At 35.8% G+C, this 25490-nt stretch overlaps 4 protein-coding genes across 8 annotated transcripts in view; 1 reads left to right on the forward strand and 3 right to left on the reverse strand.

The window, feature by feature from the left end:
• Positions 1-4399, reverse strand: part of Agpat1 (1-Acylglycerol-3-phosphate O-acyltransferase 1) — a 96956-nt gene extending 92557 nt beyond the window's left edge. For both annotated transcript variants that reach the window (XR_010752129.1, XM_066389891.1), the window contains exons 1-4: positions 4019-4399; positions 3731-3864; positions 3482-3669; positions 41-206 (exon numbers count right to left, since the gene is read on the reverse strand). Coding sequence is in view for 1 of the 2 variants with exons in the window: in XM_066389891.1 (XP_066245988.1) it covers positions 41-206; positions 3482-3669; positions 3731-3864; positions 4019-4200 (670 nt within the window). In the remaining variant the exon portion in view is untranslated. The remainder of the gene's footprint in view (positions 1-40; positions 207-3481; positions 3670-3730; positions 3865-4018) is intronic.
• A 531-nt stretch (positions 4400-4930) lies between these two features.
• LOC136407945 (U3 small nucleolar RNA-associated protein 15 homolog) lies at positions 4931-7312 on the reverse strand. The gene is made up of 9 exons (XM_066388627.1): positions 7166-7312; positions 6688-6944; positions 6237-6579; positions 5964-6116; positions 5867-5909; positions 5582-5750; positions 5314-5523; positions 5162-5262; positions 4931-5109 (listed from the first exon to the last, which is right to left on the reverse strand). The coding sequence occupies exons 1-9, from the start codon at positions 7253-7255 to the stop codon at positions 4931-4933; spliced, it is 1545 nt and encodes a 514-aa protein (XP_066244724.1). The 5' UTR covers positions 7256-7312.
• Positions 7313-7453: 141 nt separating this feature from the next.
• Positions 7454-10149, reverse strand: LOC136417491 (ATP-sensitive inward rectifier potassium channel 11-like). The gene is made up of 8 exons (XM_066403239.1): positions 9741-10149; positions 9516-9688; positions 9354-9464; positions 8561-8737; positions 8294-8509; positions 8063-8236; positions 7819-8013; positions 7454-7769 (listed from the first exon to the last, which is right to left on the reverse strand). The coding sequence occupies exons 1-8, from the start codon at positions 10001-10003 to the stop codon at positions 7498-7500; spliced, it is 1581 nt and encodes a 526-aa protein (XP_066259336.1). The 5' UTR covers positions 10004-10149; the 3' UTR covers positions 7454-7497.
• Positions 10150-10425: 276 nt separating this feature from the next.
• On the forward strand, positions 10426-16719 carry LOC136417564 (G protein-activated inward rectifier potassium channel 4-like). 4 transcript variants are annotated; one of them, XM_066403352.1, is made up of 8 exons: positions 10426-10569; positions 10649-10906; positions 14566-14750; positions 14804-15072; positions 15126-15323; positions 15378-15552; positions 15609-15827; positions 16412-16719. In XM_066403352.1, exons 2-8 carry the CDS (start codon positions 10686-10688, stop codon positions 16558-16560), a joined length of 1416 nt encoding a protein of 471 aa, XP_066259449.1. In that variant the 5' UTR covers positions 10426-10569; positions 10649-10685; the 3' UTR covers positions 16561-16719. The 4 variants fall into 4 exon arrangements, with proteins under 4 accessions (XP_066259449.1, XP_066259524.1, XP_066259607.1 ...); XM_066403427.1 differs by lacking the exons at positions 10426-10569; positions 10649-10906 and adding an exon at positions 12201-12540; XM_066403510.1 differs by lacking the exons at positions 10426-10569; positions 10649-10906 and adding an exon at positions 12930-13123 and having other exon boundaries at positions 16412-16718.
• The last annotated feature ends 8771 nt before the right edge of the window (positions 16720-25490 follow it).

A 25490-nucleotide genomic window follows, 5' to 3' on the forward strand; every position in this document is an offset into this window, starting at 1 on the left:
CTAATGAGGTGGGTGTAATGGAAAATAAGACCGATTGTACCTTGGTCAAACCTCATGGCACCTCTGTCCATAAAATAATATCTACTAAATACGACCGGAGTTATTGGTAGTTGTGATGAGATTGCTGAATGGAAAGCTCCCTTTTTGAAGGGGTGAATCTCTCCAGTGTTCCTGCGAGTGCCTTCGGGAAATATCCAAAGTTTTGTCTAAGGTAAGAGAAAAAGCGATATAGAGAAATAAAACAGGAATTTGTTATCCGGCCTGGTATAATACAGTGAGTGGGAACTGCGAAAAAATCCTCAAAGTCAAGAAAAAGTTGCTGAACTAGTCATTTTATTCACGTGAAATGGTATTTATTTGGAAAATAGTTCGGGAATTTATGAGAAAAAAATAGAAAATTGTAAATAGCATATCAGCTTGACTTTAAGACATTGCCCTGTAAAATAAGCATTTTCTCCCACTGTGCGTCATTGGTTTCTACGCCAGTTACAGGGACGTTCGATAAACATTTAGGCGCTCTTCCTGTGGGTATTTTTAAGAAATCGCTTTGAAAACTCACGGAAACGAGAAAGTCATTAAGGCCACATTCTTCTCCAACCCTTCACCACACAACTTAACCTTCACAGCGGTTAATATTTTCTACACATCCCAGTTACACAACACCTATTTTACCTCACATTATCCCAATAAGGCACCAAAAAACATGACCAAATAAATCTCCAACTTCATAACAAATTTACGAAAGGTACTTATATTACACAAACACCTCATTACTCATAATATAAAACGATCGTTTACATGCATTAAAACGAGCAGTGAAAGGCTCCTTATAAAAAATTACGTCCCAAAATCGATAATAAATAAGGCTTGATATTACATACGTAATGCTTTAGGTGCAACTATTACCAACTGCCCTTATCGAGTATGAGTAGCATCGTCAATTACACACATTAACTTAGAAATGTGTCAAGCGATTATGTCTGAATTATTTATTATCTTTGGAAGGTATTAGCGCAAATCCCTTGATAAATATTTTATGGTAATCAGGAGGACAATCATCAATCATGAAGTACAAGGACATATACCGTGCGGCTCTAAATTATACCCCTCCCCTCCCTTAACTTTGAACATTTTTTTCAAATTCTAAAGTAACAGTAAATAGGATAAAAAAATCGTGTTTTTTTAAATTGAAACATGAATCAAGTGATACCTCAAATTATAATAATGCTCTTACTAACTATGAGCATAAAATCGAAAACAAACCTACTTCTTATCACGAAACAAGTGTTTTCGAACTATTTAAATGAGTTTATATTGCATTTTTTACCAAATATATAGCCTTTTTTCTCAAAAACGAATGGATCGATTTTGAATCGCTAGACACTATTGAATCTAGTTTCAAAAGACCTTTAATTTGAGATGTCACTTGACCCACACTTCAATTTAAAAAAATCGGCCACTTTGCGCTATTGGTAAAATAAGCAACATTTAAAAAAATATCAAAAGATAGTATTTTTTTTGTCTCAAATTAATGCTGCCTTTGAGTTTTTTAAATAATAATTTGGTGAAAAGTTAATAGGGGGGCGACAATTTGGAGCCGCACGATGTACGTTGTTGTGGTTGATCAATGATATCACATGGCCAATTTAAGTGTAATTTAATTTATAAATCAGATTTCAGTTTTAGTGGTAAAAGAAAATGCCACAATCAGCATGATGGTTTTGAAAGGCTTAAGTTTATGGTTGTAATAACACACCTGAAAGGCAAGTAACGATGATAAGTTGAAACGCATTTCATGCATTTTTGTTATTAAATTAAGGATCATTTGATAATTAGACGATTATCTCTGTGTGCTCATTATGTACTAATTATTAATGTATGTATAGAGGCAGCCGATGAAGCGTCATTAATTATTTTTCCCAAAAGCAATAAGACAATACAAATACGACTGTAACTCCCAATCGATACCCCGTTTTCATATTATCTTAATAAATAATAGATAAATCGGCAAGGCCAGGGCAGGGAACATCTTTCTGCCATTACTAATAGTCGATATCTCTGGATGTTGAGTTGTAAATTTAATTAAATATTTACATATACAGGGTGTCCCAGATAAGGATGAACAGCATGGGGATCTTGGAAACGGTAATAGATACAAAATGGTTTAAATTGGGAAAAAGTTAGGCAATTTAAAGCAAATTAATAATCTGTTTTTATATCGACGAAATTCCGAATGGTTACGAAGATATCCGGAAAAAAACGAATTTGGCGGTTTTCGTTTTTTGCAAATAACTCTTATACGGTTATAGTTAGAGGAATAAAAGTTTTACATTATTAAAGCACTTTTTTGAGAACTGTTTAGCAGTGTTGCCAGTTTTCTTGTTACATCCTTACTTTCGGAGAAAAATGAGTAAACTTTTGATTTTCATATGGGCGTGATATCAATTATTTATATTTTCAAAATCGTCATAAAATTCCCTTTTCAGCCATGCATTACATTTAATATTTTTCTCAGAAACTCTATGAGTTATAGCCATTAAAGCATTTTTTGATAAGTAGGCCATGATTTTGACTTATAGTAATGGTGCACATTAAATAAATGAATGCTGTGGAAACGTCAACATTATTTAAAAGTATAAATATATTACTGGTATCACCCTAAAATTAAAAAAATAATTGTTTCAAATTATGTATTTAATAACAACAATGCGGCTAAACTTGGATCGAATCAAATGTTGACGTTTCCACAGCATTCATTTATTTAATGTGCACCATTACTATAAGTCAAAATCATGGCCTACTTATCAAAAAATGCTTTAATGGCTATAACTCATAGAGTTTCTGAGAAAAATATTAAATGTAATGCATGGCTGAAAAGGGAATTTTATGACGATTTTGAAAATATAAATAATTGATATCACGCCCATATGAAAATCAAAAGTTTACTCATTTTTCTCCGAAAGTAAGGATGTAACAAGAAAACTGGCAACACTGCTAAACAGTTCTCAAAAAAGTGCTTTAATAATGTAAAACTTTTATTCCTCTAACTATAACCGTATAAGAGTTATTTGCAAAAAACGAAAACCGCCAAATTCGTTTTTTTCCGGATATCTTCGTAACCATTCGGAATTTCGTCGATATAAAAACAGATTATTAATTTGCTTTAAATTGCCTAACTTTTTCCCAATTTAAACCATTTTGTATCTATTACCGTTTCCGAGATCCCCATGCTGTTCATCCTTATCTGGGACACCCTGTTATATATTATATATTATATAGCTTAATTTGGCGATCAGACACAACAAAGTTTGCTTTATGAGATCGCAATTTTGTAGAGATATACCTGAAAATCAAGTCTAAAAAGGCATTTTGAGATAAAATCCTATTCCTATTTTAAATGCAATTAACTAAAGACTGGTTTAGAATCTGTTTACTTTCATAAGTTCAAATACGCTTGCCTCAAGACATCACACTTTCTCACCTTTTCTGCAGCTATTTTCTCCACTGCATGCTTAATAACAGCCTTAGCCTGTTGTGCCTTAGTCTTCACCCTTGGTATGAACACCAGACCCCCCAGCCAAGCAGCAAGCCCGAAAGGCCATACCCAAAACAGCTCCTTCTTCGCTATCACTGTGCATTTGCCCATTGTGGACCAAATCTGAAACATCCCTGAAATTTAATGGGCAATATTAGCATTAAAAATCCCTTTTTAGAGTGAGCTATTGCTTACCCAATACATCCAAGCAGCTCTGATGGTTGGAGACAATAATGCATGCCTCCTGGGGTTCCAGATGTTCCTTATTCCTGACTTCCCATTTGACGCCAATTAAATGGGTTACTCCGCGACAGAAATAGGAGGCCAATCTGAAAATTGGATAATAGAATATAATGATGTAAGTGACAGACTCCCAAGCAACACAATTTTTCTCCTGAAATTATGGTTTTCAAACTGCAATTCTCCCTAGAGAAGGGCTGCAGATCTACAAATTTCATATCCACTATTCTCTCATAAACTTACACTAAATTTAGCACAGACAGGGGCCTGAAGCAAAATACTGGAATTAGTATTAAGGAAGTCGTCATTACCACCAAGCAATACAAGGCGAATTTCAAGCAGTATACAAACGCCGGCCTGCTCTCGTAAAGAAACGGGAGCCCTAGCAGGGCACCGAAAACGAAAACCTCCAGGTAGAGGGTCATGTTTCTGCCTCGCGCTCCGGTTTAGTTGTAATGATAAACGTATCTCATTGCGTTTCGTGTCGACCACATACCCCAAAAGATAACAGGGTAATTTAAACTAAACCAGGAGAATAATGCGACTAGTGCGCTTCCGATAAACGAAAAATTGATTAAATTCCCCCGCTGCTGATTGATGTTTGTTTATATTGGTTTTATTTACATTTGGTGGTATTGACGTTTATGTAGCTGGCAACCTACAATCCACAGGTGAATATGGGGTTGCATAGTCTCAAAAGATCAAGCATGCATCTCTTTTCATGATGAGCCTAAAGACAAAGAAAGGAGATTTATGGGAAGGTAATCTAAAACATTAAAATATTTTCACATTTGTGTCCCCTCCCTCTAATTGGTTGTATTGAAAGGAGACGCGTATAATATAAATCTGCCTCTTACGTTTAAGCGGCAAATATTTTCAATTTAATCTGTGACGTTTTTTTCGAGATTTGACGCCGTTTGAATCCATTACCAATTTTCATGAGTTTGAAATTCAAAAGTAAAAAACTTAGTTTTCGTCTCACAAATACCGAATCTGTGTTGAAACTTAATCCATTAATAATAATAAAGTACCCAAAATATAATTGACTTTCCTACGTTAAATTGAAAACGAATTCAATACGCAATGTAAACTTACTTCATAGAATAAAGGAATTATGATTTGAAAAAAAAATCTTCGGTTATGTAAAACATTACTTTATTTCGTATCAACTTCTTCTTTTTGAAGTTTGCTCACTTTGTATTGAACTGAAGTATCCGCTTCCAAAGAAACTTGAGCTGCTAATAAAGTTTGCATCATTCCTTGTACTATTGTCAACTCTTTAGCCAGTTGTTCCTCTCGTACTACAGCTTCATGCAGCTGCACCAATAACAGCCCTTTAATGACATGCAAAAGAATTCAAATGACACTATTCTCATGTTAACTTACGAATATCTGCTGGCAAAGTGTGGCAATACTCAGCAATAATATCTAGGAACTCATCAGCTACATCTATTAAGAATCTTTTTAGCCTGGTATCTGTAATATATCTTCAAGGGAAAAATGGTAAACAATCTCACAAGAGAAAGTAGGAAAAGTACCTTATGAGAAATCTAACTAGCTGTTTTAGAACTTTTGGATCCCGCTCCTTCAGACTTTTGGCAAAGGCCTTCCTTTTCTGCAGCTCCCTTAGAAGGGCCACAGTTCTTTCTGGATGTTTGTTGGCCACAAACGGCACTAGAGATGCATTTAAAGCTTTAGAGTATTCAAATTTCCTCAGAAAACGGTTGTATTTAGCTTCCTTGTCATACCTGTCTAATCATTAATTAAAACAAGTTTTAATATGATTTTAACAGGATAAATCCATACGTGAGATCAGGAATAACTTCGTCAATGCCTTGAGGGATTTCATTATGTTTATATTGAAAGGGTAATTTTTTAGTGGGTTTTGGTAATTGGGTGGTATCAGTTCTCCTTTGAACTGCTATCACTCCATCTGCTAACCCTGCAGCAACAGTAGAGTCATCAGGAGCTATGCCTACAAATCATACTTCTTTTAACTTGAATGAGAATGAATGAAACTAAAACAAAGGATAGTAAAAAACCAACAGAAATGCTAACAAAATTTAAAAATACACCTAAAACATTCCTTACCTAAACTCAAAATTGCATTTGGAAAGTTCAGAGTATGTACTACCTGAAACAATGCAAAATCTCTCTTTAACTGAACCACACTTTTTTACTAACCCACCTTGAATGACCCCACATCAAATATCTTTACATGCCGATCCAAACTGGAAGATAACAGCCTTTTCCCCCCTGAAGCAAGCCTTAGGCAGGTTACTGTTTTATGGTGCTGCGCCAATGATCCTCTCAATTTACCCCCAGCTAAAGCATCCCAAATCTATGAATAATCAAATTCTGTCTCCATTTTTGCTATTATTCTTAACAGATTAGGGTAAGATGATTTAATTTCCAGAATGCTTACTTCATTCTGAAAAACAACCCAGCCGAAAATTATTACCTTAATATCAGTACCCCCAGCACTTAAAAATAGGCCCCCACTAGGCATGAACAACAAGGATTCTATAGGGCTTTTATGGTCCATAACCATGACTTCTTTGTTCATTCTAGTGTCCCACATTTTAATGATGTTATCATAACCTCCCGAGAGCAATACATTTGGCACATCAGGACTAACTATGCCAGCCCTAATGTAATCTGAGTGCCCCTCAAAAGTGTATAAAGTCTTCTCAGTAGGTATATCCCAGACTTTTATGGTTTTGTCATCAGAAAATGATACTATTTGAGGTTCTTTATGTACAAAAGCTACTCGGTGAACTGGAGCTGAATGACCTTTGAATAACCTATTAAAGAAAATAATAATTTTAAGTACTTCTCTCACATTAAATTATTTCTCTATAATGTAAGTTGCCGATAACTTCTGCAATCTGCCTTTCATTATTTCTTCTTACCTCAACATGCTTTTAGTAGACACATCAAAAAGCTTAACATTTTTCTCCTCCCCTCCTGCAAGTATCAAAGACCCATCACTGCGAAACACAGCTCCATATGCATTTTCTCTAAATCGTGATAAATTTTTTGTTACTAGTTTGGTTATAGGATTATAAATTTGCACTCTGACTGAGCATGTCACAGCGAAATAATGGGGCTCTTTAGGAGAAAAATCTATGTAATCTATGGCCCCAAATTCTTTCACTAATACTGGTTGCTGCAAGAGATGTTTTATTACAATAACAAGGGGAATTTCTAGACAAGAGAGTATATACCCAGGTACTACAAGAAGAGTAGTATAAAAGTTGAAATAGAGGTACTGGGAATTATGGTTTTTAGAGAGTGTCTTGGTTTTGAGACCCAACAAAACGTGTTTTAACGTAAAAACAAGAATCGCATGTTATAATCACAATATTGTAAAGAGAATATTTTGCTTACAGTGAGTTGTTTCCAGTAAATTAAATCAGGAGTAATATCAGGACCTTTCCTTTCATAGATTTTCGTATTTAGCTTCTTGAAATTCGTCATTTTCTATGTATTTTGAAGAAATTTCTTCGACAAACAACACAACAAACAACATACAAATAAGCTCTTTTAAAAATGAGGTTAGAATTTTATTTTACACATTTTAATGTGACATTAACCTAACATTTTAAATACGTTAGTACGACTTTGGGTTACTTCTTATGTTACGATACAAGAAAGTTACAACAGTCCTTTTTATTAATATTTAATAATATCGATATTTTTCTTAGTCAAACTAGTAACTTTTATACCGTAGTTACACACAATAAATCTTCACAGCCTTCATCGCACTCCTCTATAACCTCACCATACCCATTAAACTTGGGACTTTGCATTTGAAAGGGGCTCCCGGTATTCCTCAATTTCTCCAATTCTGGACCGGTAGGCCTTTGGTATATTGGAAACTCGTCATCTTCGTCTTCAAATCTGTTTGTCATCCTCATCTTGAGAAACTCTTCATCAAATTGCAGTGGCAGATATAACTCATTTTTTCCATCCGCAACAAGTAATTCGACTTCTGTGGAGTCATTTTAGTAAGTTTTCAGTAAAATAGTTTAACTGTTCACCTGGACTCTCAATTTCGTTATCTGCGTCTTCGTCGAGGCTCGTGAGATGCGCATTCACTCCTCGAGTTTGGTCAAATTTGCTCCAATCTGCCTCATAGCAATTTTCCTCTCTGTTGAATGACACCATTGGTTCAAACGTGTGGTTCCACAAAATTTCGTGGGATAAATAACTTGATTTAGCCTCAATCGAGACCCCTACAATGATACCTATAACGACTTTAAATCAACAATGTTCACGACTAACCAGTGCTTTCCACTGTGGCATCCAACACCACAATAATCTCAATCCTCTGGTTTTTCCTCAACTCCGGCACTGTCAAGTCCATAATAGGCGAGTTCTCGTCGATTTCATGATATATTGTCAGAGGCCAAATCAGAAACAAACCACTGGGGCCTTCGTCTGCTTTCAAAGACAGCTCTACGATGATTAAATTTATTTGCTGGGGCACATTGCGTACGTGTATTATAGTCTAACCATTTTGATAGCTTTGCAGAAGCTCCCCTTCTCTAGTTCTCTCAGATTTCAGCAAAATCGCCCTCACGTTAACACCAGCTAGGCGACTCCTCCTGATATCACCTACCCTGAACATAAAACAGAGCTTTCCGTCCCTTCTGGAAATCACCCCGTTTCGGGAGAATTGCACCGTATTTGTGGCGTGTTTGGACCGAATTAGCTTTGCAAATACTATACCTGAAAAGTTATATTATGGTCTGCCGTTTTTGAGGAAATTAATATATCTACTAATTGCGAAAGAATCCAGAGTCATGCCTATGAGACACTGACAAACCATGAGGAAGATAGCTTCTGGACACTCTTCAGTGATGACTCTGACGCCGTAGCCTGTGGTATGTTGCGTCTCCAGAGAGTAGAGGAAGGCCGAGTGAAATCCGTAAATGTTGGCGACACACGGAGTCCAACCTGCACGGTACTGATTTAATGTGATTGCTTGAATTTTACTGGGTAAGTTTCCCAATTTTTATTTTTTTTTTGAATACTTTTATATTGAATATACAAGGGTCCTATGGCGGAAAAATCACCCTGTATCTGGGCAGTGCAATGGGCAATGAGCAATGCGCAAGTAAAATTCAATTGTTCAAGCAATCGGGAATATTCGTTCGTCGTCGTGTCGATGGTCTGTGGGCCAAGATTTCCATCTGGGAAATAAAAAATGGAGTGGCTCTCTAGCCCAGTGGCGTAGTCAACAATTTATGTTTGTTTAATGACGATGCAAATCAAAAATGTTATTCACCATTGCTACGCAACAATCGAATGAAAAATTATGGGCCAGCTTCGATTTCCGAATTGAGTGTGAAAAATGCAGTAGTTCCAATCCTGACGAACGGATCAGAAAAAGTGGAGTTTTAGCAACTCCCTCTAACACTGAAAGCGCGCAAATAACTAATTTAAAAAATCGAGTAGTATACAGGGAGTTCTATTTGAAACGAAAAAATTTCCCAGAACTCCATGAAAATGACACCCCCCTACATAACTGCCCCGAGCAAAAAAAGCCCTTTCTCTGATTTTCAATTAATACCTGATTCCGCTTGACGCAGAGGCAGATGGTCTTCGCGTAAATCGCCATGGGTGAACGCAATCAGCCACCAGACCAGGGCGAAAATCAGCCATGATCCGAAGAATTCCAAAGCTATAGAAAAGTGGGTATTGATGAGGATTAACGGAGCCATGGGGCTCTTACCCAAAAACTGAAGAGTCCACCTCCATTGAGCGTCCAAAAGAGTGGTGAAAATGTCTTGCAAAAACTTCCATCTGCGCATTGAAGACATTTTCTTCCTATAAACATTCTTGTGGCCGTCCTTGAATATAGCCCTGCGGGGCATTTTCCGGGATTTCCACGGAATCCAGGTTTTCCTAGTAACGGTTTTTGGTTAGTTTCCAGACTGTCAGCCATAGCTCTTGTTACCTGCGCACATCTTCGGTCTTCTGAGAGAGCCACCGCACGTCCCAGATAGTCATGGTCTTCACACAAACTAACTGTTTTTGGGTAAGTATCGTAAAGAATTTCTGATTGATCACATCCTTTAGTTTTGAGGATATTACGTGCCTACTAATAAAGCACCGTGTGGGCAGCACAAACAGGCAAATATTTGGCAGTTTGTGTTGGCGAAGCTCTGAGGCACTGATGCCTCCTTGGGAAGAAAGGTGCGCATTAAATGCAGCCTGCATCAATTGAAATTGGCACACAAAAGAAGCCTTTCATAGGGCTTAACTGAGCAACTATTTTTAGCATTAATTGTGAGAAGATTTCACTTTCAACACATGAAGGTGCTCAGCGTTAAATTTAAAACCACAGACCACAAATGTCAAAGTAATTCGAGAAATAGATTCAATATGATCACCCAGTTTAACTGGGTTTAATCCTTTATTTGCTCAGATAACGATTTCGAAGCAATTCAGTGATTCATGTACATCTAGAAAATTCAGTCGTGTTTCTTTAAAGATCCTCACGCAGTTGTTGCGTTTTAAGTACCCAAACCCTCGCATTTGTTGGGTATATTTTCCACAGAGAACCTGGAAATTTAGCTAATTTAGAACGTAGGTCAAAGGAAACATCATCATCAGACATTTATGCAGTTATTAAATCGTTACGAAAAAATTGCCGAGGGTCAACACAATAGATTAATGCGATGCTCAAATAAGTGCTTTAGAGCCAATTGGTTAGTGGCACCCGCAGTGTTGATTCAAATTTGAATATGTCGCACATCTGTGTGGGTTCAAAAATTATTTTGATTGTAAGTATTTATTCGGGGCCTAATCAGATTTGTGCAGCGGCAGGCAATTGAACCAGTTATCGGCAGTTCTTCTTTGCAGCTAAGATGAGTTGTGGAGAAGTCAGAAAGGAGATAAAATGGGAGATACCACTCCTTCCTATCTAGTCAACAAGAGACAAGGGGAGATTTTTGCTAGATTTCATATCGGGTCCAGCACTCCCGATCTACCAGCGTTTGGAGCTGAGAATAACAATGGCACTGTGCAGAAAAGTCCCTTCAACTTCGGCCTGCAGAAAGTGGGGACTCAGGCTAGTTTGATCACGTGCAACAGTTCTTTACCCAGGAATGATGGATCCAAGTGAGTAGTTTCTGACATTTTGACCAACATCTGGAATATGACTACGTGTTTGGGTTCTGTGGATGACCTCCAGTATTTTCCCTAAATCGTCTATTCATAGAAAATGCTTACAGTCACCTACAGAACCCAAAAATGCACTAACTCATATTCATAAATGTCATTTTTGTCTGCAACAACACAATAACTAAGTTTACAACTATGAATTCGGATTTTGAAACGTTATCAGTGGGGTGGTTTTGAGGCTGTCAGGGTCCATGCGAATTCCTTCCGTTTCGGGGTTCATGCGAATATTTATTATTAAGGAAAAATCGGAACAAAGTTACATTGCTTCAGAAATTGGCAACCCCGCAGCGTTCGTTTGTTTGCAAAACCCCATAGCCGACATTGGGTGACACATGCCTGACAACTAAACGCAAGGTTGTCGGATTTTGAAAATTGCCCCAAGCTCCTTCCAACATGTATATAGGGTGGGGCGCCAAGAGCGCCTCGGGGTATTACGTCCTTATTAATAATTTGATCGAAAATTGTTTTTAAAGGTATATATAGGACTTTACAAGGTACATATTAAAAATATTTTCATTTATACAGGGTGTATAAAAAAAAGATACATCTCAAACATATGTTTTTTTAATGGAACACCCTATATTTTATTACATATTTGGAATTATAAGAAGAAAATAGTACAAGTTTGTATAACACACATTGGGTCTAAAACAATCGCTTCTGGAGAAATTTTAGAAAATATAAAAATGCAAGAGTTAAGAATTTTTTTTTTTCTAGGTGAAATGAGTTACTTGGCTGTTATTTTTTACTATTACTTCTTAAGTACAAACTAATCTTCAAACTAGAATGAATTATTTACTAAACTGATATACAGGGTAAGCAAAAAGAAAAAAAAGTTATCAAATTATTAATAAGGACGTAATACCCCGAGGCGCTCTTGGTGTCCCACCCTGTATTTGAAAGAATTTAGGATTTGATCCTGCTCAGTTTTTTGCAGGCTACAAATTCGATGTTTTTTTTATAGTTCCGTCAAATATAACGGCATTTTCGACAAATTTAAGATGTATTTGTGTTGTTTAAATAAAGATAGGCCGAAATTTCCCCGTCGTTCTAATTCCAGTATCAAACACAATGGATCTCCCTGGTATTTTTTTGAACTAAACATATTTTAGCAAATAAATGAGAAAAGCTCATGTGATAGGAATCAAAGAGATAAGGTCTATCACGTTACCACCGATATCTTGAACTTAACTACACAATAAATCAGCGACTCTCAGTTTTCTTTGCCGTCGGGCCCAGTTTACATTTTAACGAAAACACATACGAGGTGTTAAGTAATGATGACTGTTCCTAACAAATTAATTATTATTAGCGATTCAGTGCAAATATATGATGCCTTGAATGATTTATTAATAAAAGCAAATTATTTGTCAAAAAGTGCTCAGTTCGCGTTTTAATCGCCACTCTAATAAGGTGGCTTGTAGAGGTCCAAAAATGGAACGGATCAGTGACAAGGGATATCTGCTGGAGCCTAAAAACAGGTCTCCCCAGACTTCCACAAACGGGAAATTGAACCCTGGGATTTATTATTATCAAAGATTTCCTTCGAGCCCTGGTTCTCCCATAAGCAGGTAGTTATCTCGAATTTTGTGTTGTTGATAACAGTATTTTTTATGGAAAAATATTTTTTTTGCACCATATCTCAAAAAACCGAGAAGCACAATCTCTGCCTCGCACAACGTAGCAAAATCTAATAGATTGTTTATCAGTGTATTGTTTATTTCTACAATAATTCAATTTTAATTTGTTTAAATATTTGATCTCGACATGTGATTAGTAAATAGCTGTGACGTATATGTATATAACAGTTTTGCACCGGCTACCTAATTAATTAGATCCTCACCCTCCCCGATTGGGCGAACCCGTTTTCTTCCTTTCAAATATTGATCATCCTGTATATTTGTCCAATAGCTGAATGACGCATCGCACAAAAGCACACATTTACCATTACCAAAACGACCGAAAGGATGTTTTAATTTCGATAAAATGTTTTATTATTTCCTTACGATCTTAGATGGAATCTCAAGCAGTTTTTAGTCGTGTGCAAAAAGGTTTCGAATGATATTAAAATCCGTATAAAAGAAAATTACTAGAAATGACTGTTGACAATACTAAGATACATTGGATTAAGAGGAAACTGAAGAACTTAGGAAGGTAACTAAGACTGAAAAATTAAGTACCGGAATTGTCGTGAGATGTCGAAGGGCTGTATCTGTGTACTTTTTTTATAAAGAAGATTAAGATGTGCTCTACCCAATATAAAATAGCCCAGTGGCGTGCCTGTTTTGATTCAAAAGTAACAAATTCTCAACCGATTGTGTTTCAACTTATTAAAAATTTACTCCCGGAGCTGGAAAAAGAGTGTGGTCTTCGACTTTTTCTATAAAATAGGCCAAAACCTGCCTCCTCCGCTTAAAAAATTGCTCAGTGCCTTATCTGCTTTAATTCGAATGTATTAAATCGTCGAAAACTGAGATTCACTTTAACCTACCTTAACTAGGTTTAACCTACCCTAATCTACAACAAAATGATTCCTTAAGACTTCGCACATTTATTACTGGAGCATTTATCCTTGACGCACCACAAAATTAGACCACCAAAAGTAGGGTTCTCCAGGGGTTCACAAATCGATCGAAAATAAAAATAGTGCAGTGGCGTATCTACAGTAAGTTTCAAAAGAGAAAGTGCATAACCTTGAAATGTACCTACTGTGCATTTAGACCAGAAAAAACGGTTGGTAAAGTTTTACTTGAGTGACTGAAAATCTGTAAAATGTTCTAATAAAATTTAAGTTAGTTCAGGTTCATTAAATTCAGAGATAATATAGTCAGTGCAACACCATTGGGAGGGTTTAATGGGATTATCCAGACTAAAAGGTAAATGGCAACATAGCGATTGGCAGTTGTTTTTAACTATAGCTCTCCGCCCATAAAGCTCGTATGTAACAACTATCATTGACTTCTATGCAGCCTAAAGCAGTACTGTCACACTACTTCCAATTTACTTAAAATTTCCCCTGCATTTTATTAATTTTAGCCTTTTCTTAAATGATTTACTTGAGTACTTTGATAGTTCAACCAAATGTAAATAATTATACACACGTATTTGTCCATTTTTGGGATAACACAAGTGGTCCCTCATTAAGGTAAAGGCATCGCAATTTAAGCCGCAACACCCTCAACATAATTATCTAAAAACAGATAAAAGCACTGATTAGGTCTTTGTCGAGAGCACCTTTAATCAACCTAATTAAACACTATTATTTCATTGAAGTTAATTTAGTGCATCGCCACTTTTTTCAGTCATAGCAGATTGAGACCTTGCGGGAATAGTGTGTGCTCCTAAAATAGTGAACATCACCAAAGTGTGATCTCAGTAAAACATGCTCTAGCATAATTTTGGCGTCAATTGCATAAGAATTGGAAATACACACAGGTAAACATGCTCAGACATTCTTAAAAGAATTGAATTCAACATGATTTAGTAAATGATTAGGGGATTAGGGGTTTCGACTGGTTTCATAGGATGTATATCAACTCTTCCAGTATAGGTTTAAAGAATTTACTCTCATAATTAACATATGAATTTATTTGCAGGAAATCATATAGACCAAATGCGGTGCGAAAAATGCGCAGAAGGGCCGTGTTCAAGAACGGGGATTGCAACATCCTGCAGTCAAGAATCTCAAAGAGGCGGCTGCGCTATTTGCAGGACATTTTCACTACTTTAGTTGATTCCCAATGGAGGTGGACCCTTACGATATTCGCCATAGGATTTGTTGGTGAGTACTCAAAGATAAACCACAGAAAAATATTACTGTCTTCTTTCAAAAAGGCTCCTGGCTAATTTTCGCCCTTATATGGTGGCTGATCGCTTATACTCATGGTGATCTAGAAGAGCAGCACCTTCCCATCAACCAAAACACCTCAGACTGGATTCCCTGCGTCTTACATATATCGGGTTTTACCTCCTGCTTCCTCTTCTCTATTGAAACTCAACACACTATTGGTTACGGGGTTAGAACTACTACTGAAGAATGTCCGGAGGCTGTTTTCATTATGTGTTTGCAGAGTATCGCTGGAATGATTATCCAGGCCTTCATGGTGAGTTTTGCTTTGAATTGTTTCAAGTTATTAAATTTGGTCACATCTCCTAGGTGGGCATAGTGTTTGCTAAAATGACACGCCCGAAACTCAGAACTCAAACTTTACAATTCTCAAAAAACGCTGTGATTTGTCAACGAGATGGTCAGTTGTGTTTGATGTTCCGGGTAGGAGACATGAGGAAGAGTCATATTATTGGAGCCAGCATACGTGCTCAGTTAATTAGAGCCAAAAAAACTAAAGAAGGAGAGGTAGGTCTGGTTGGAAATTATAACAAAAGTGATTATTTAATAGTTTTTTGTTAGGTTTTGAATAATTTCCAAACTGAACTGACTGTAAATGCGGATGGCTGCGATGGAAATCTCTTCTTCATCTGGCCCATGACCATTGTCCACAAAATTGATCCCGATTCACCCTTTTATCATGTGTCTGCCAGCGATTTGTTGCAGGAGCGCTTCGAAATTGTAGTCATTTTAGAAGGTAATAATTCCTTCAGGGAAGGGAAACTTCTTTGAGGATTTATATGTGAATTTTAGGTACAATTGAGAGCACCGGTCAAACCACTCAAGCAAGATCGAGCTATTTAGCCAGTGAAGTACTTTGGGGGCATCGATTTGAACCTGTAGTTTATTACAACAAGGATAGGCAGGGGTATGAGGTTAATTACTCGAAATTTGATAATAATCTAGCTGTTGATACGCCTCTGTGTTCGGGGGCGGAGTTGGCTGAGTTTTATCGGATACAGGATTTGCCAGGTATGCATTCATAATTAAAATAATATATTGATATTTGTAAAAAAAAATTCTTTCACCAGATTATCAAGAAACTGCGTCAAGTAATAAATGAAAGTTTTAATAAAAAAAATGAGGTATCTGAATTACTTTTCCTTCGCCAAATTATCAAGACTGTAAACAAATTATATATTTTTCTCTGTTGAAGTAAAACATAAATAGTTCTATTTTAATCTAATAAGATAATTAGCTTATAAAAGTCAATTGCAATCTTTGCTACTGATTCATAGCGCTTTGCAACTGTACTAAGAAGTTGGTAATCGTTTGCGGAAATAGTAATTTTCACTTAATTCCAAAACGGGCACATGATGCGAGCTAAAACGAAATAAATAACTCATTACTTACATGACAACTCTATAATTTACTACAAAGTGACCACGTAATATAAATTGTTAAGCTGAACAGTTAATTCATTATGCTATGTGTTATAAGATTATTTACGCGTAAGTGGTTTTCTAAGGGAGATCACACTATACTAAAAAGTTACTGACGTCACTCATTTCCTCATTTCTCTAATCAATTCAATGGATTTTTGTTTTTTATTTCAGATTCCGAAAAGCAAGCTATATCCTCAGATCAGACCAGTTTCCTCCTAAAATCACCGCTGGCTTCGATGAAAAACTCTTCAGGAGATGCGAAAACCCTTAATATTGATGATGATTCCGAGACCAGGCCATTCCCCACTGATTATTTGTAATCGCACTTAGTATTAAGAGATAAATAAAGAAGAACTGTTGAATGTAGTAACTTCAAGGTTGGTTAGCAGCTCGTTACCTGTATGTCCGCAGGGGTAAGAAAATATATTAAATAAAAAACATATAACACAAAAAGTGACCAAATTCTGAACTCTATGGAAAATTCTTTAATTTAAATAAATAAATACATAATATAAAATAAGTAGCTTGTTAGTCCACCAGAATTTGTACTATACAAGAACAACAACCAATTCCAAAAAACCTTAATCGTCTCTGAGTTTTTTTAACTTTCTTCTTGTGATTATAGAATTAATTAGAGCGTTCGGCACCTCTGGCAATATATTATCGAATGGTATGTAGTTGACTTGCAATAACTCCTCCTCAATTTCCCTGATATCAGAGAAGCATAAGTCTCCCCAGAAGCAGGAGGAGTATGTTGAGTTCATACAAAGACCAACATTTATCCTATACGATACACAGTATCTGAGATCGCCTTGAGCCGTTATAGAGCCTAAAATATATTTTTTATGTATGAAAAAATGCCAAAGATTAATAATAAGTTAGTGTAAGAGTAGGGAAAAAATAAACTATGCACAAAAACACTTACCCAAGAAAGAGCAGAGCAACAGGCACTGAAAAATGAACAATTTCATGATGTGTTAATAAAAAATTTGTTGGTAGAATGTCTAGAAAAACTTGTTGAGTTATCGTGTTATTTACTTTCTTCACTGTCTTCCAAATCAATAAATAATTCCTCAACCGGTTCCTCTATTTAAACAAAAACTGCATATCCATTGAATATCTTTGATAAAAATTACCTATGATTATAAATATAGATAAGAAATTAGGTCGTGGGTCCCTATAAACTAGATTTTTTTCTTGGTAACAGCAAACGTATTTTATGTCCTATTAGTCACGGCGTCACAACATCTGGACACTGGTATCCACAGTTAGAGATACAATGCATCGCTAAAGTCTTTAATTGACGATAAGCATGTCGATTATGTAGGTTCCGTAAACTTTTCTGTCTGCCTATCCAACTCAAAGACCTTAGGACTCAAAGGCCTCCTCCGCGACTAAATTCAGTAAAATTGTTTAAACATTTTAATTTATACAATACATTCTTGCACCGCTCGCAGAAGTATCAATTTGCAGTAAATTACCTACTGTGGCACAGTGGGACGATATACCCATTTCATGGAACTATGACAACTTATTATTAATATAATTAAATATAATAATATTGACAAACGTAACAATTTCTTCGCGATGTCTTTTTGTAGAGACTGATAAATTTAAGTCATTAAGTTATTGAAGCACTAAGCATTTATCAAATGGTTTTAAAGCCAGAAATTTTTTCAACATTTTGCCCCACTTGACAGCGCTATATTAGTGAATAGAAATTTTTGGTTTTTTAAAGCATTTCTGTCTTTAAAATGGATTACGAGACCCAAAGCTTAGCTAAATCATATATTTAAGACGCCAGCTAAGTGCAATTTCCTTAGTCCCGGTATCTGAAGGATCTATTATCCATAAGTACTCAAGTCTTTCTGAGAAATAAATATTACTGTAATTGATTCACAAATAAGTATTTCAATTAATTATTTTTGCAGATTAATCTGACTTTAAATACGGACACGACTTACAGCGTCAATCACTGCATTTCGATTAACGGCCAGGGAACCATCCCAGCTATTACAATCGCAAGTACTTAAGATTCATTGGAAATCGCCTTTTACGTGCAAAATCATTAAAAATTAAATTTTTATTGTTGACATTTAGGTTTGCTCGCATGGCAATAATGGCTAAGTACTATTCCCTTTCGTTGTTCCTCAGTTTGGTCAGGATTATTTCAGTATTCCGGTCACAGGACAAGAGCAAATGTTTTTCATAAAAAATTAAATCTTCAAACAAATATAAAAAAGTTTTATTTGCTAAGAAGTTGTTAACAACAGCTAATTGTATCTAAACCGTTTCTCCCTCTCTATCTCTTCGCGCTTTCCTGTTTTTGAAGAATGGACAAGAGACAGATGCTTCTACAGACACTGATTTTTTTCTGGAATTTCAGGACACCATTTGATAGCCACAATTTACAAATATTGGGTGACCTACAAGGAGACGGCTCCAGTTGGATCGTGTCAAACATCGCACGCTACATAGGAGACTTCTGCTTTACAGACGTGAGAAATTACACAGCCGAGAAGTTTAGACATAAAAGGGATGCTATCGTGCCCATGAATGAAATGAATTTGCTGCCGAAAATAATAGGTACTGGTCTTGTCAAACCCAAGGTGCCATGACCAGGAAAAGGGCCACAAGGTTTTTTCGGATTCTTTCGGATTAAGCATGTATAAATTTGAGTAGAGGTTTAAATAACTATTTACTCATGTAGTTAATAATAGTTTCTATTGTTGTGTTCAGTATATGATTTGTATTACAAAAATACAGTTGCAGTACGCGATTGAGAGTTACCCAAATATCGTTGACAACTTCTTCGACGTTTCACTCTGCATCGTGAACGCTCAATTGCGAAAAACCTGAAAAAATTTAAATAAATTCCCTTAGATGGATTAAATTTCCAAAGGTGCACATTTTCCTGAAATTTAATCAAAAATCATCTCAAAGTTCGTGTAGTTGGCCATGCACAAATGTTTGCATGAACCGCGCAGCTGCCACTTTCAATTGTTTTATCAGCCATTACCAAGTAACGTTTCCGCTTTCTGCAATGCACCTTTTTCATCCGAGTTTTCTTGTGCGAAATTACGGTTCTAGAGTTAGCAAAACTATTTGGGCGTATGAAAATAATGAGAAATGAAATGCTGAAATCCTAGAGGTGTTTCTATGGTATTTACACACCTACACCAAAACCCCATTATCGAAGCTCGGTGTGTTGCATCGTGCGCAGTTCTCCTTTCATCAACTTTGTTCGCAGATTTATTGAGAACTGTGTTCACAAATGGAAATTGCCAAATGACTGGCCACAGTTCGGACTCTCAATGAAACTTTTGAGGCTCAGTCCGGTAAGTATTTACGAGACGTGAGAAGTTTCACGTACTGTCCACAACGATTAAGTGTTTTCCGTTCATGGACTAAAATCTTGGTATTTTAGTATTTCTGCGATTTAACTGCAACGGATAAAACAGAAAAAGAATTTACAGCGAGGCAAAGGTTCCTTTTTATATGTATAATATGCTTCACAAAAAAATTGAGAGAAGTTCTTCACTTCACTTGGCCATCTACACTCCGCGACAAAATGATAGGACACCTCTAAATTTTCACTGTTTCTTGAAAATAACCTGATTGACAAAAATTCTGTGTCGATCCCCATAGATGGTACCCCTTTCTTATTCAGATAAAAGAGCGCCAGGCAATGTTTACTATTATTTGAAGAATTTCAACTGTTTATATGAAAAAATGGTGCGACGAAATGATAAGATACATATAGTAAATAAACAATTATTTTATAATAAACGAAAAATTTTTGTTAACATTAATAATGATCCCGCATGTGTGGATCGTCCAAAAATGATGCGTTTTAAGAAAAATTGCTAGTTTAATTATTGACGTGAGCGATGTGCTGATCCCGCAATTAAAGGATTAAGGGATACAATGTGATTAGTTTTTGGATTAACTGTATAATAAGGGCCTCATTTTTCCACTTAAAAGCTTAAAAGCGTGGATATTACTAATAAATCATGAAATACAATTCCCGAATTTGTAAAAAGACACCATATCACGTAGTGATTACCTGTGGTGGTAATAAGTACTTTTTTATCGGAGAAGATTGAACAGATATGTTTTGTTTATATAGAGAGACCGATTGGGAAAACATTCATAGGTTGGAAGACAGTAAGGAAGAACAACATAACACGATAACCAAACAGTTCAGACATCATGAAGTTGTCAATTTTTCTTTGGTTCTTGCTCTGCTTCTTCTTGGGTAAGTACTTTTGTTTATTATTAATTTTTTACCTAATTATACACTCGCTTATTACGAATCGTTGGCATTTTTTCTCACGTAAAAAAACTGTTTTAGGCTCCAACACTACCCTCGTACAACTTCCATAGTGCATGTCTTATAGCGTGAACACTTACAGTTGTACCCATCCTAAACACAGCTGCAAGAGAGGACAAATATGCTTCTCCGAAAGCAGGGAATACAAGGTGTAATTGAACGCCGGCTTTATGCACTCTCCTAATACCTTGCCGGAGGTAGTAAATGCTGGAGTAATGTTTTCAGTGATGAAAAGAAAGCAATCCCGTAAGGACATGTAAGAATTTTTTAAGTTCGACAGTAGCATTTTGTTATTTGTTTGTCTGTTTATTATTTATTTATTTAAACATTTTTACTGTTTTTTTAACACTAATTAAACGGTTTTACATGAAGTTAGTTCACCAACAATCTCAAAAAATGCAATAATATCGTTATTGCTGCATGCAACGTATCTAAATAACAATCGATAGAAATTCCTTAAATGCCATAAACTGAAAGAAACATGACAACCTTGCTGAACTACGGACGTAGCATCAATGACAGCTTCAAAATGTGCCTTCCTGGGCTTTGATTCTATAGGAGCATGTAGAGTGAGAACGAAGTTTTTTGACCAATTAACATCACTAAAAACTTCAGTCTCACTCTCACACGTTCCTATACGAATAGAACCAACGCCCAGGACTTTATCGGTCGTCATAATTAAATGTAATCGGTCCGAAAACTACCTATCACAACGTTGCTGTTTCGCGTTCATGTGGAAATGCAAAGATCAATATCTCTGAAATGTACAGTGATAATTTTATTTAAAAAAACGCTAGTTTGGTAACTAGGAGCAAAATGAAACAAAACTATAGATTGCTCTGCATTACATCTCTTTTCTCTGTAAATTTAATTTAATTATCCATTGACTAACCAGTAATCCCAATCCACTCAACCCTCAACGTGCAATCTGCACGTCATCTACTGCAATAACCAACCTTGGGCGTCAAACGACTGATTGTCACCCAAGGCAAATGCAACATCAACACTCAAACTCCTAAAAAACCATAGAGAAATCTGTTTTTTCTGGTTTGCGATCATTTAGTGTCTTGATGGCGCCTTTTCGGCATGCTCTGTGAACCTGTATCTTATCTAACCATAGCATTCCCTGGAGTATGGCTGTGACCTCACGAATTTGTAGAATAGCATTTAATACAATAATAACATGTAATCTTATCATGTACTGCTGATGGCAGGATTGGAGGTATTTGGTGGGTTTGGTATAGGCCAAGATGGGTATAGTATACAAAAAGATCTTGATGATGAAAATTATAATTATATTGATATGTACAAAATAGTTGGATGAACAAATGTTAGATGCAGACGTTGCCTCAATTCAGCCTAAAATGTTCCAGGTTTATTAGTGATCCTTCTTCTTGTGACAACTCACTAAAAGTGACCATTTGCGGCTATTTTAGTGATTGTGGGCGTTGCGTAAATTTCTTGATTCGTGACTATTCGATCTGAATTCGTAGCACAATTCCCCAAAATTCCTGCTTCCATCGTGGCACGAATTGGTAATGTTATACGTGATGCATGCGGTGACTGGCACGTTTTTTAAAGAGTTATTTGCACCAAAGGACACTAATATTATAAATTAAAAAACATTATACAATTGTACTGTAAAAAAGACTTACACATGCTTGTGGCCAACACCATCACTAGGACTATTGATGAGTTCTGCATTTTGAGATCGAATTTGAGGACAAGTAGTGAAGTTTGAGGACGACTATGATAAATTAATGCAAAGCCCCCCATTCCCTTCACTTATATACGAGATAGTTCTTTGCTCAGATACCACGTCATTACGATAAGAGATTAGAATGCATAGAGTTATTGGTGCGAATAATGGCTTAAGTGGCATGGAGACTCGCTACGAGCAGTCTGGCATTGAAGCGTGCCAGAAAAATTGACTTCCAAATTTATAAATGAATGATCAAAACGTGCCATCTCAACTGACATTCGTTTCAGTTAGGTCAAATATAGCATTTTTAGTGCCTATCTAGAAGGGATGTGAATCACATAGAATTGCATAAGATCAGACAGAAATGAATATGGAATCTGAAGATGCAATATGAGGACTCGATGTTTAAATAGTTTGTTTATCAGGTTGAAAAAGTCGGTAATACCCCCGTCCTTATCTGCGTAGATAATTAAGAACTCCTGCCTTATCTCTTTTGATGTAAGGTCTGTGATGATGAAATTCGCACAGATCTTTATAACAATTATCACTAATAATCATTCTCTTTATTTCTTCTTCAAGAATAATTAATGACGAAACGTATCTCAATCATCACATCTAGAAAATAGTTCTATTTTTTCATCTCTTTTAAGCCTAAAATTCCAACAATAATTCAAAAATTCTGGTATTCGTGTGGTTGCACATCCAACGCTTGAAGAATACACAGAGCTTTCTGTGCCATCACTCTACTCGCTCTTGACGAATTTTCCAAATTTGCAGTATCTACCGTTTGAATTACGTTAGTTAACGGTTTTTATGGATTTTCATTCATTTTTCATGGAATTTCTTGCGCAAACCCCCCTTATGCCCTCGAAATTCTAATTTGTACAACGGGTTCTTGTAGCGTTAGCACATGTGTCAATTTAGAATGATGTCAGCTTTGGCCAATGTGACACAGTGGGAGGAAATACAAATTTTGCTGAATTGTTCCAGCTGATTGTTTGAGTAAATACAGGAATATAATAGTTTTTTATGTGATTTATGTAGGTAATGTTGTGATTTAATAAATACAAACGAAACAATCTGATAAACAAAACTATTGCCAAGAAGAAAGTAAAAAACTGACTCAAGGGAGTTAGGTTTTCAAAATGATGAAGTAATAAATTTCCGCAGGTCAATGGAATTCCTTTGAATTCTTTTTAATAGATCATTGAACGTAAAAATTCGCAACTTTGTCTCAACTTAACAAACTCTTTACCTCGAATAAAAACAGATAGCGATACTGATAAAAGTTGTAACATCTTGTATAAACAAATATTCCATGTCCATTATCTTTACCTATAACAGCTATAGATAAGAAATTATGTCCACGTATACGTATTTCGTGAATGAATTTATGAAAAAATTGTCAGTATAAAACCTGTACTGCACTATCAATTTATTCTTCAATTTCTTCACAATGTTGCTTCCTAGATTAATTGATAATACAATTTCGCACTAACTTGGCACTAACAATTTTGCCGATAATCAATTTACAAAGAAATTTGCGAAGCTATTCACTGGTTGAAGTTTTCGTCATTTTTCCACGAATTCAGGTCGTAACACAAGAAAAATACCAAGATTCGCGCTGCTCATGTTGTTCCTGTTACCCATGAACTGACCTTTTTTTTTTCATAAAAGCAGCATTTCATATTTTATTGGCCACACAATGCGGCGGTTTTAAGCCGAAAAATCTTTTTTCTATTGCATCGATAGTTTTATCAAATACAGAATTATATTAATTGCATGGCTAAAATCTTTAATCTACGCGAGAACTGCGACAATGTACTTTGATGATACCGCCTACATTATTATTAAATTTTTTAGTTTAGATGTGCAGGCTAGATAGATATACATATCTCAGCACGAAATTCACTAAACCAGAATTATGGCTAAGTTAGCTTTTATCCTACCTCCAAGATATTACCTTGGAATGGACGTACAGTCAGGGACAAAAGTATTCATACAGTAATTTAAAAACTGTAAATCTACTTGAGCTGCCTAAGAAAAAACCTTAAGCTTAATTTCAAATATACACAAATCTTAAAAATATACATATTCATCAAGATTTTAATCAGATAGCTCACAAAAAAAATTGGAATGCTCAAATATAAATAAAAACAATTTTGTTAAAACGACAAAAGTATTTATTCGGTAAAAAAAATCTTTTTTTTGTGCTTTCAAGGCATATTTGGATGCATTTGCGAATCGAAATGTTAGCAACAACATTCTTTGATTTTAATCTTACTTAAACTACAGCGCTAAAAGTTTTAGAATACCACTTTGTTAAAAAAATGGGCCGAAAAGGTGGTGAAGTAGTTTACGCAAAAAAAAGATTATTTTAAATATATTTAATAAAGGCAAAACATACGCACAAATCGCAAATGTGATTACAAGACCACGGTCGACAATTCAAAGTATCATTGAAAAATGTAAGAAGACCGGAATATTGCAAATAAACCTCGAAGTGGTCGATCAAGACAGTTAACGCCAAGTGAAGAGAAAAAAACTGTAACCATTATTAAAAAGCAGCCAATTACAAGCGCTTCAAGCATTGTTTCAACCTTAAGGTGAATTGAAAATAAACTTGTCGATCCAAAAACCATAAGATGATGCATTAGAAGAACTGGTTTCAGTTGTAGAGTGGCTAGGAAAAAACCACGCCTCAGCAAAATAAATTTTAAAAAAATTGCAGTTTGTTAAAGAATTCGTGAATTGGGATTTAGATTTTTGGAACAAAGTTATTTTCTCAGATGAATCTAAATTCGCAATATTTTCTTCGAGAATTCAAATAAAGGTATGGAGAAAACAGAATACCGCACTTGGTCCAAAGAACATACAACCCACTGTCAAACATGGAGAGCAAGGTATGATGGCATGGGCCTGCATCAGGCGTTGGAAAATTAGTATTTATTGGCTCGGTCATGGGCAAACATTTGTGTTTGCAAGTCTTACAAGAAAATTTGCAAAGTAGTGCCAGAAAATTGGGTCTCGAAGGGTCATACTATATTCAACAAGATAATGACCTGAAACACAGCAACATATTGTTCAATGGATTGCATTCAACGTTCTGCATATTTTAGAGACACCTCCCAAATCACCTGATGTGAACCCAATTGAAAATATTTGGCACGAGATGAAATTAAGGGAACCAAAACATCATGTCACGTCGAAGGAAA

The sequence above is a fragment of the Euwallacea similis genome, chromosome 1 (genome assembly GCF_039881205.1).
Source record: "Euwallacea similis isolate ESF13 chromosome 1, ESF131.1, whole genome shotgun sequence".
NCBI classification, from domain to species: domain Eukaryota; kingdom Metazoa; phylum Arthropoda; class Insecta; order Coleoptera; family Curculionidae; genus Euwallacea; species Euwallacea similis.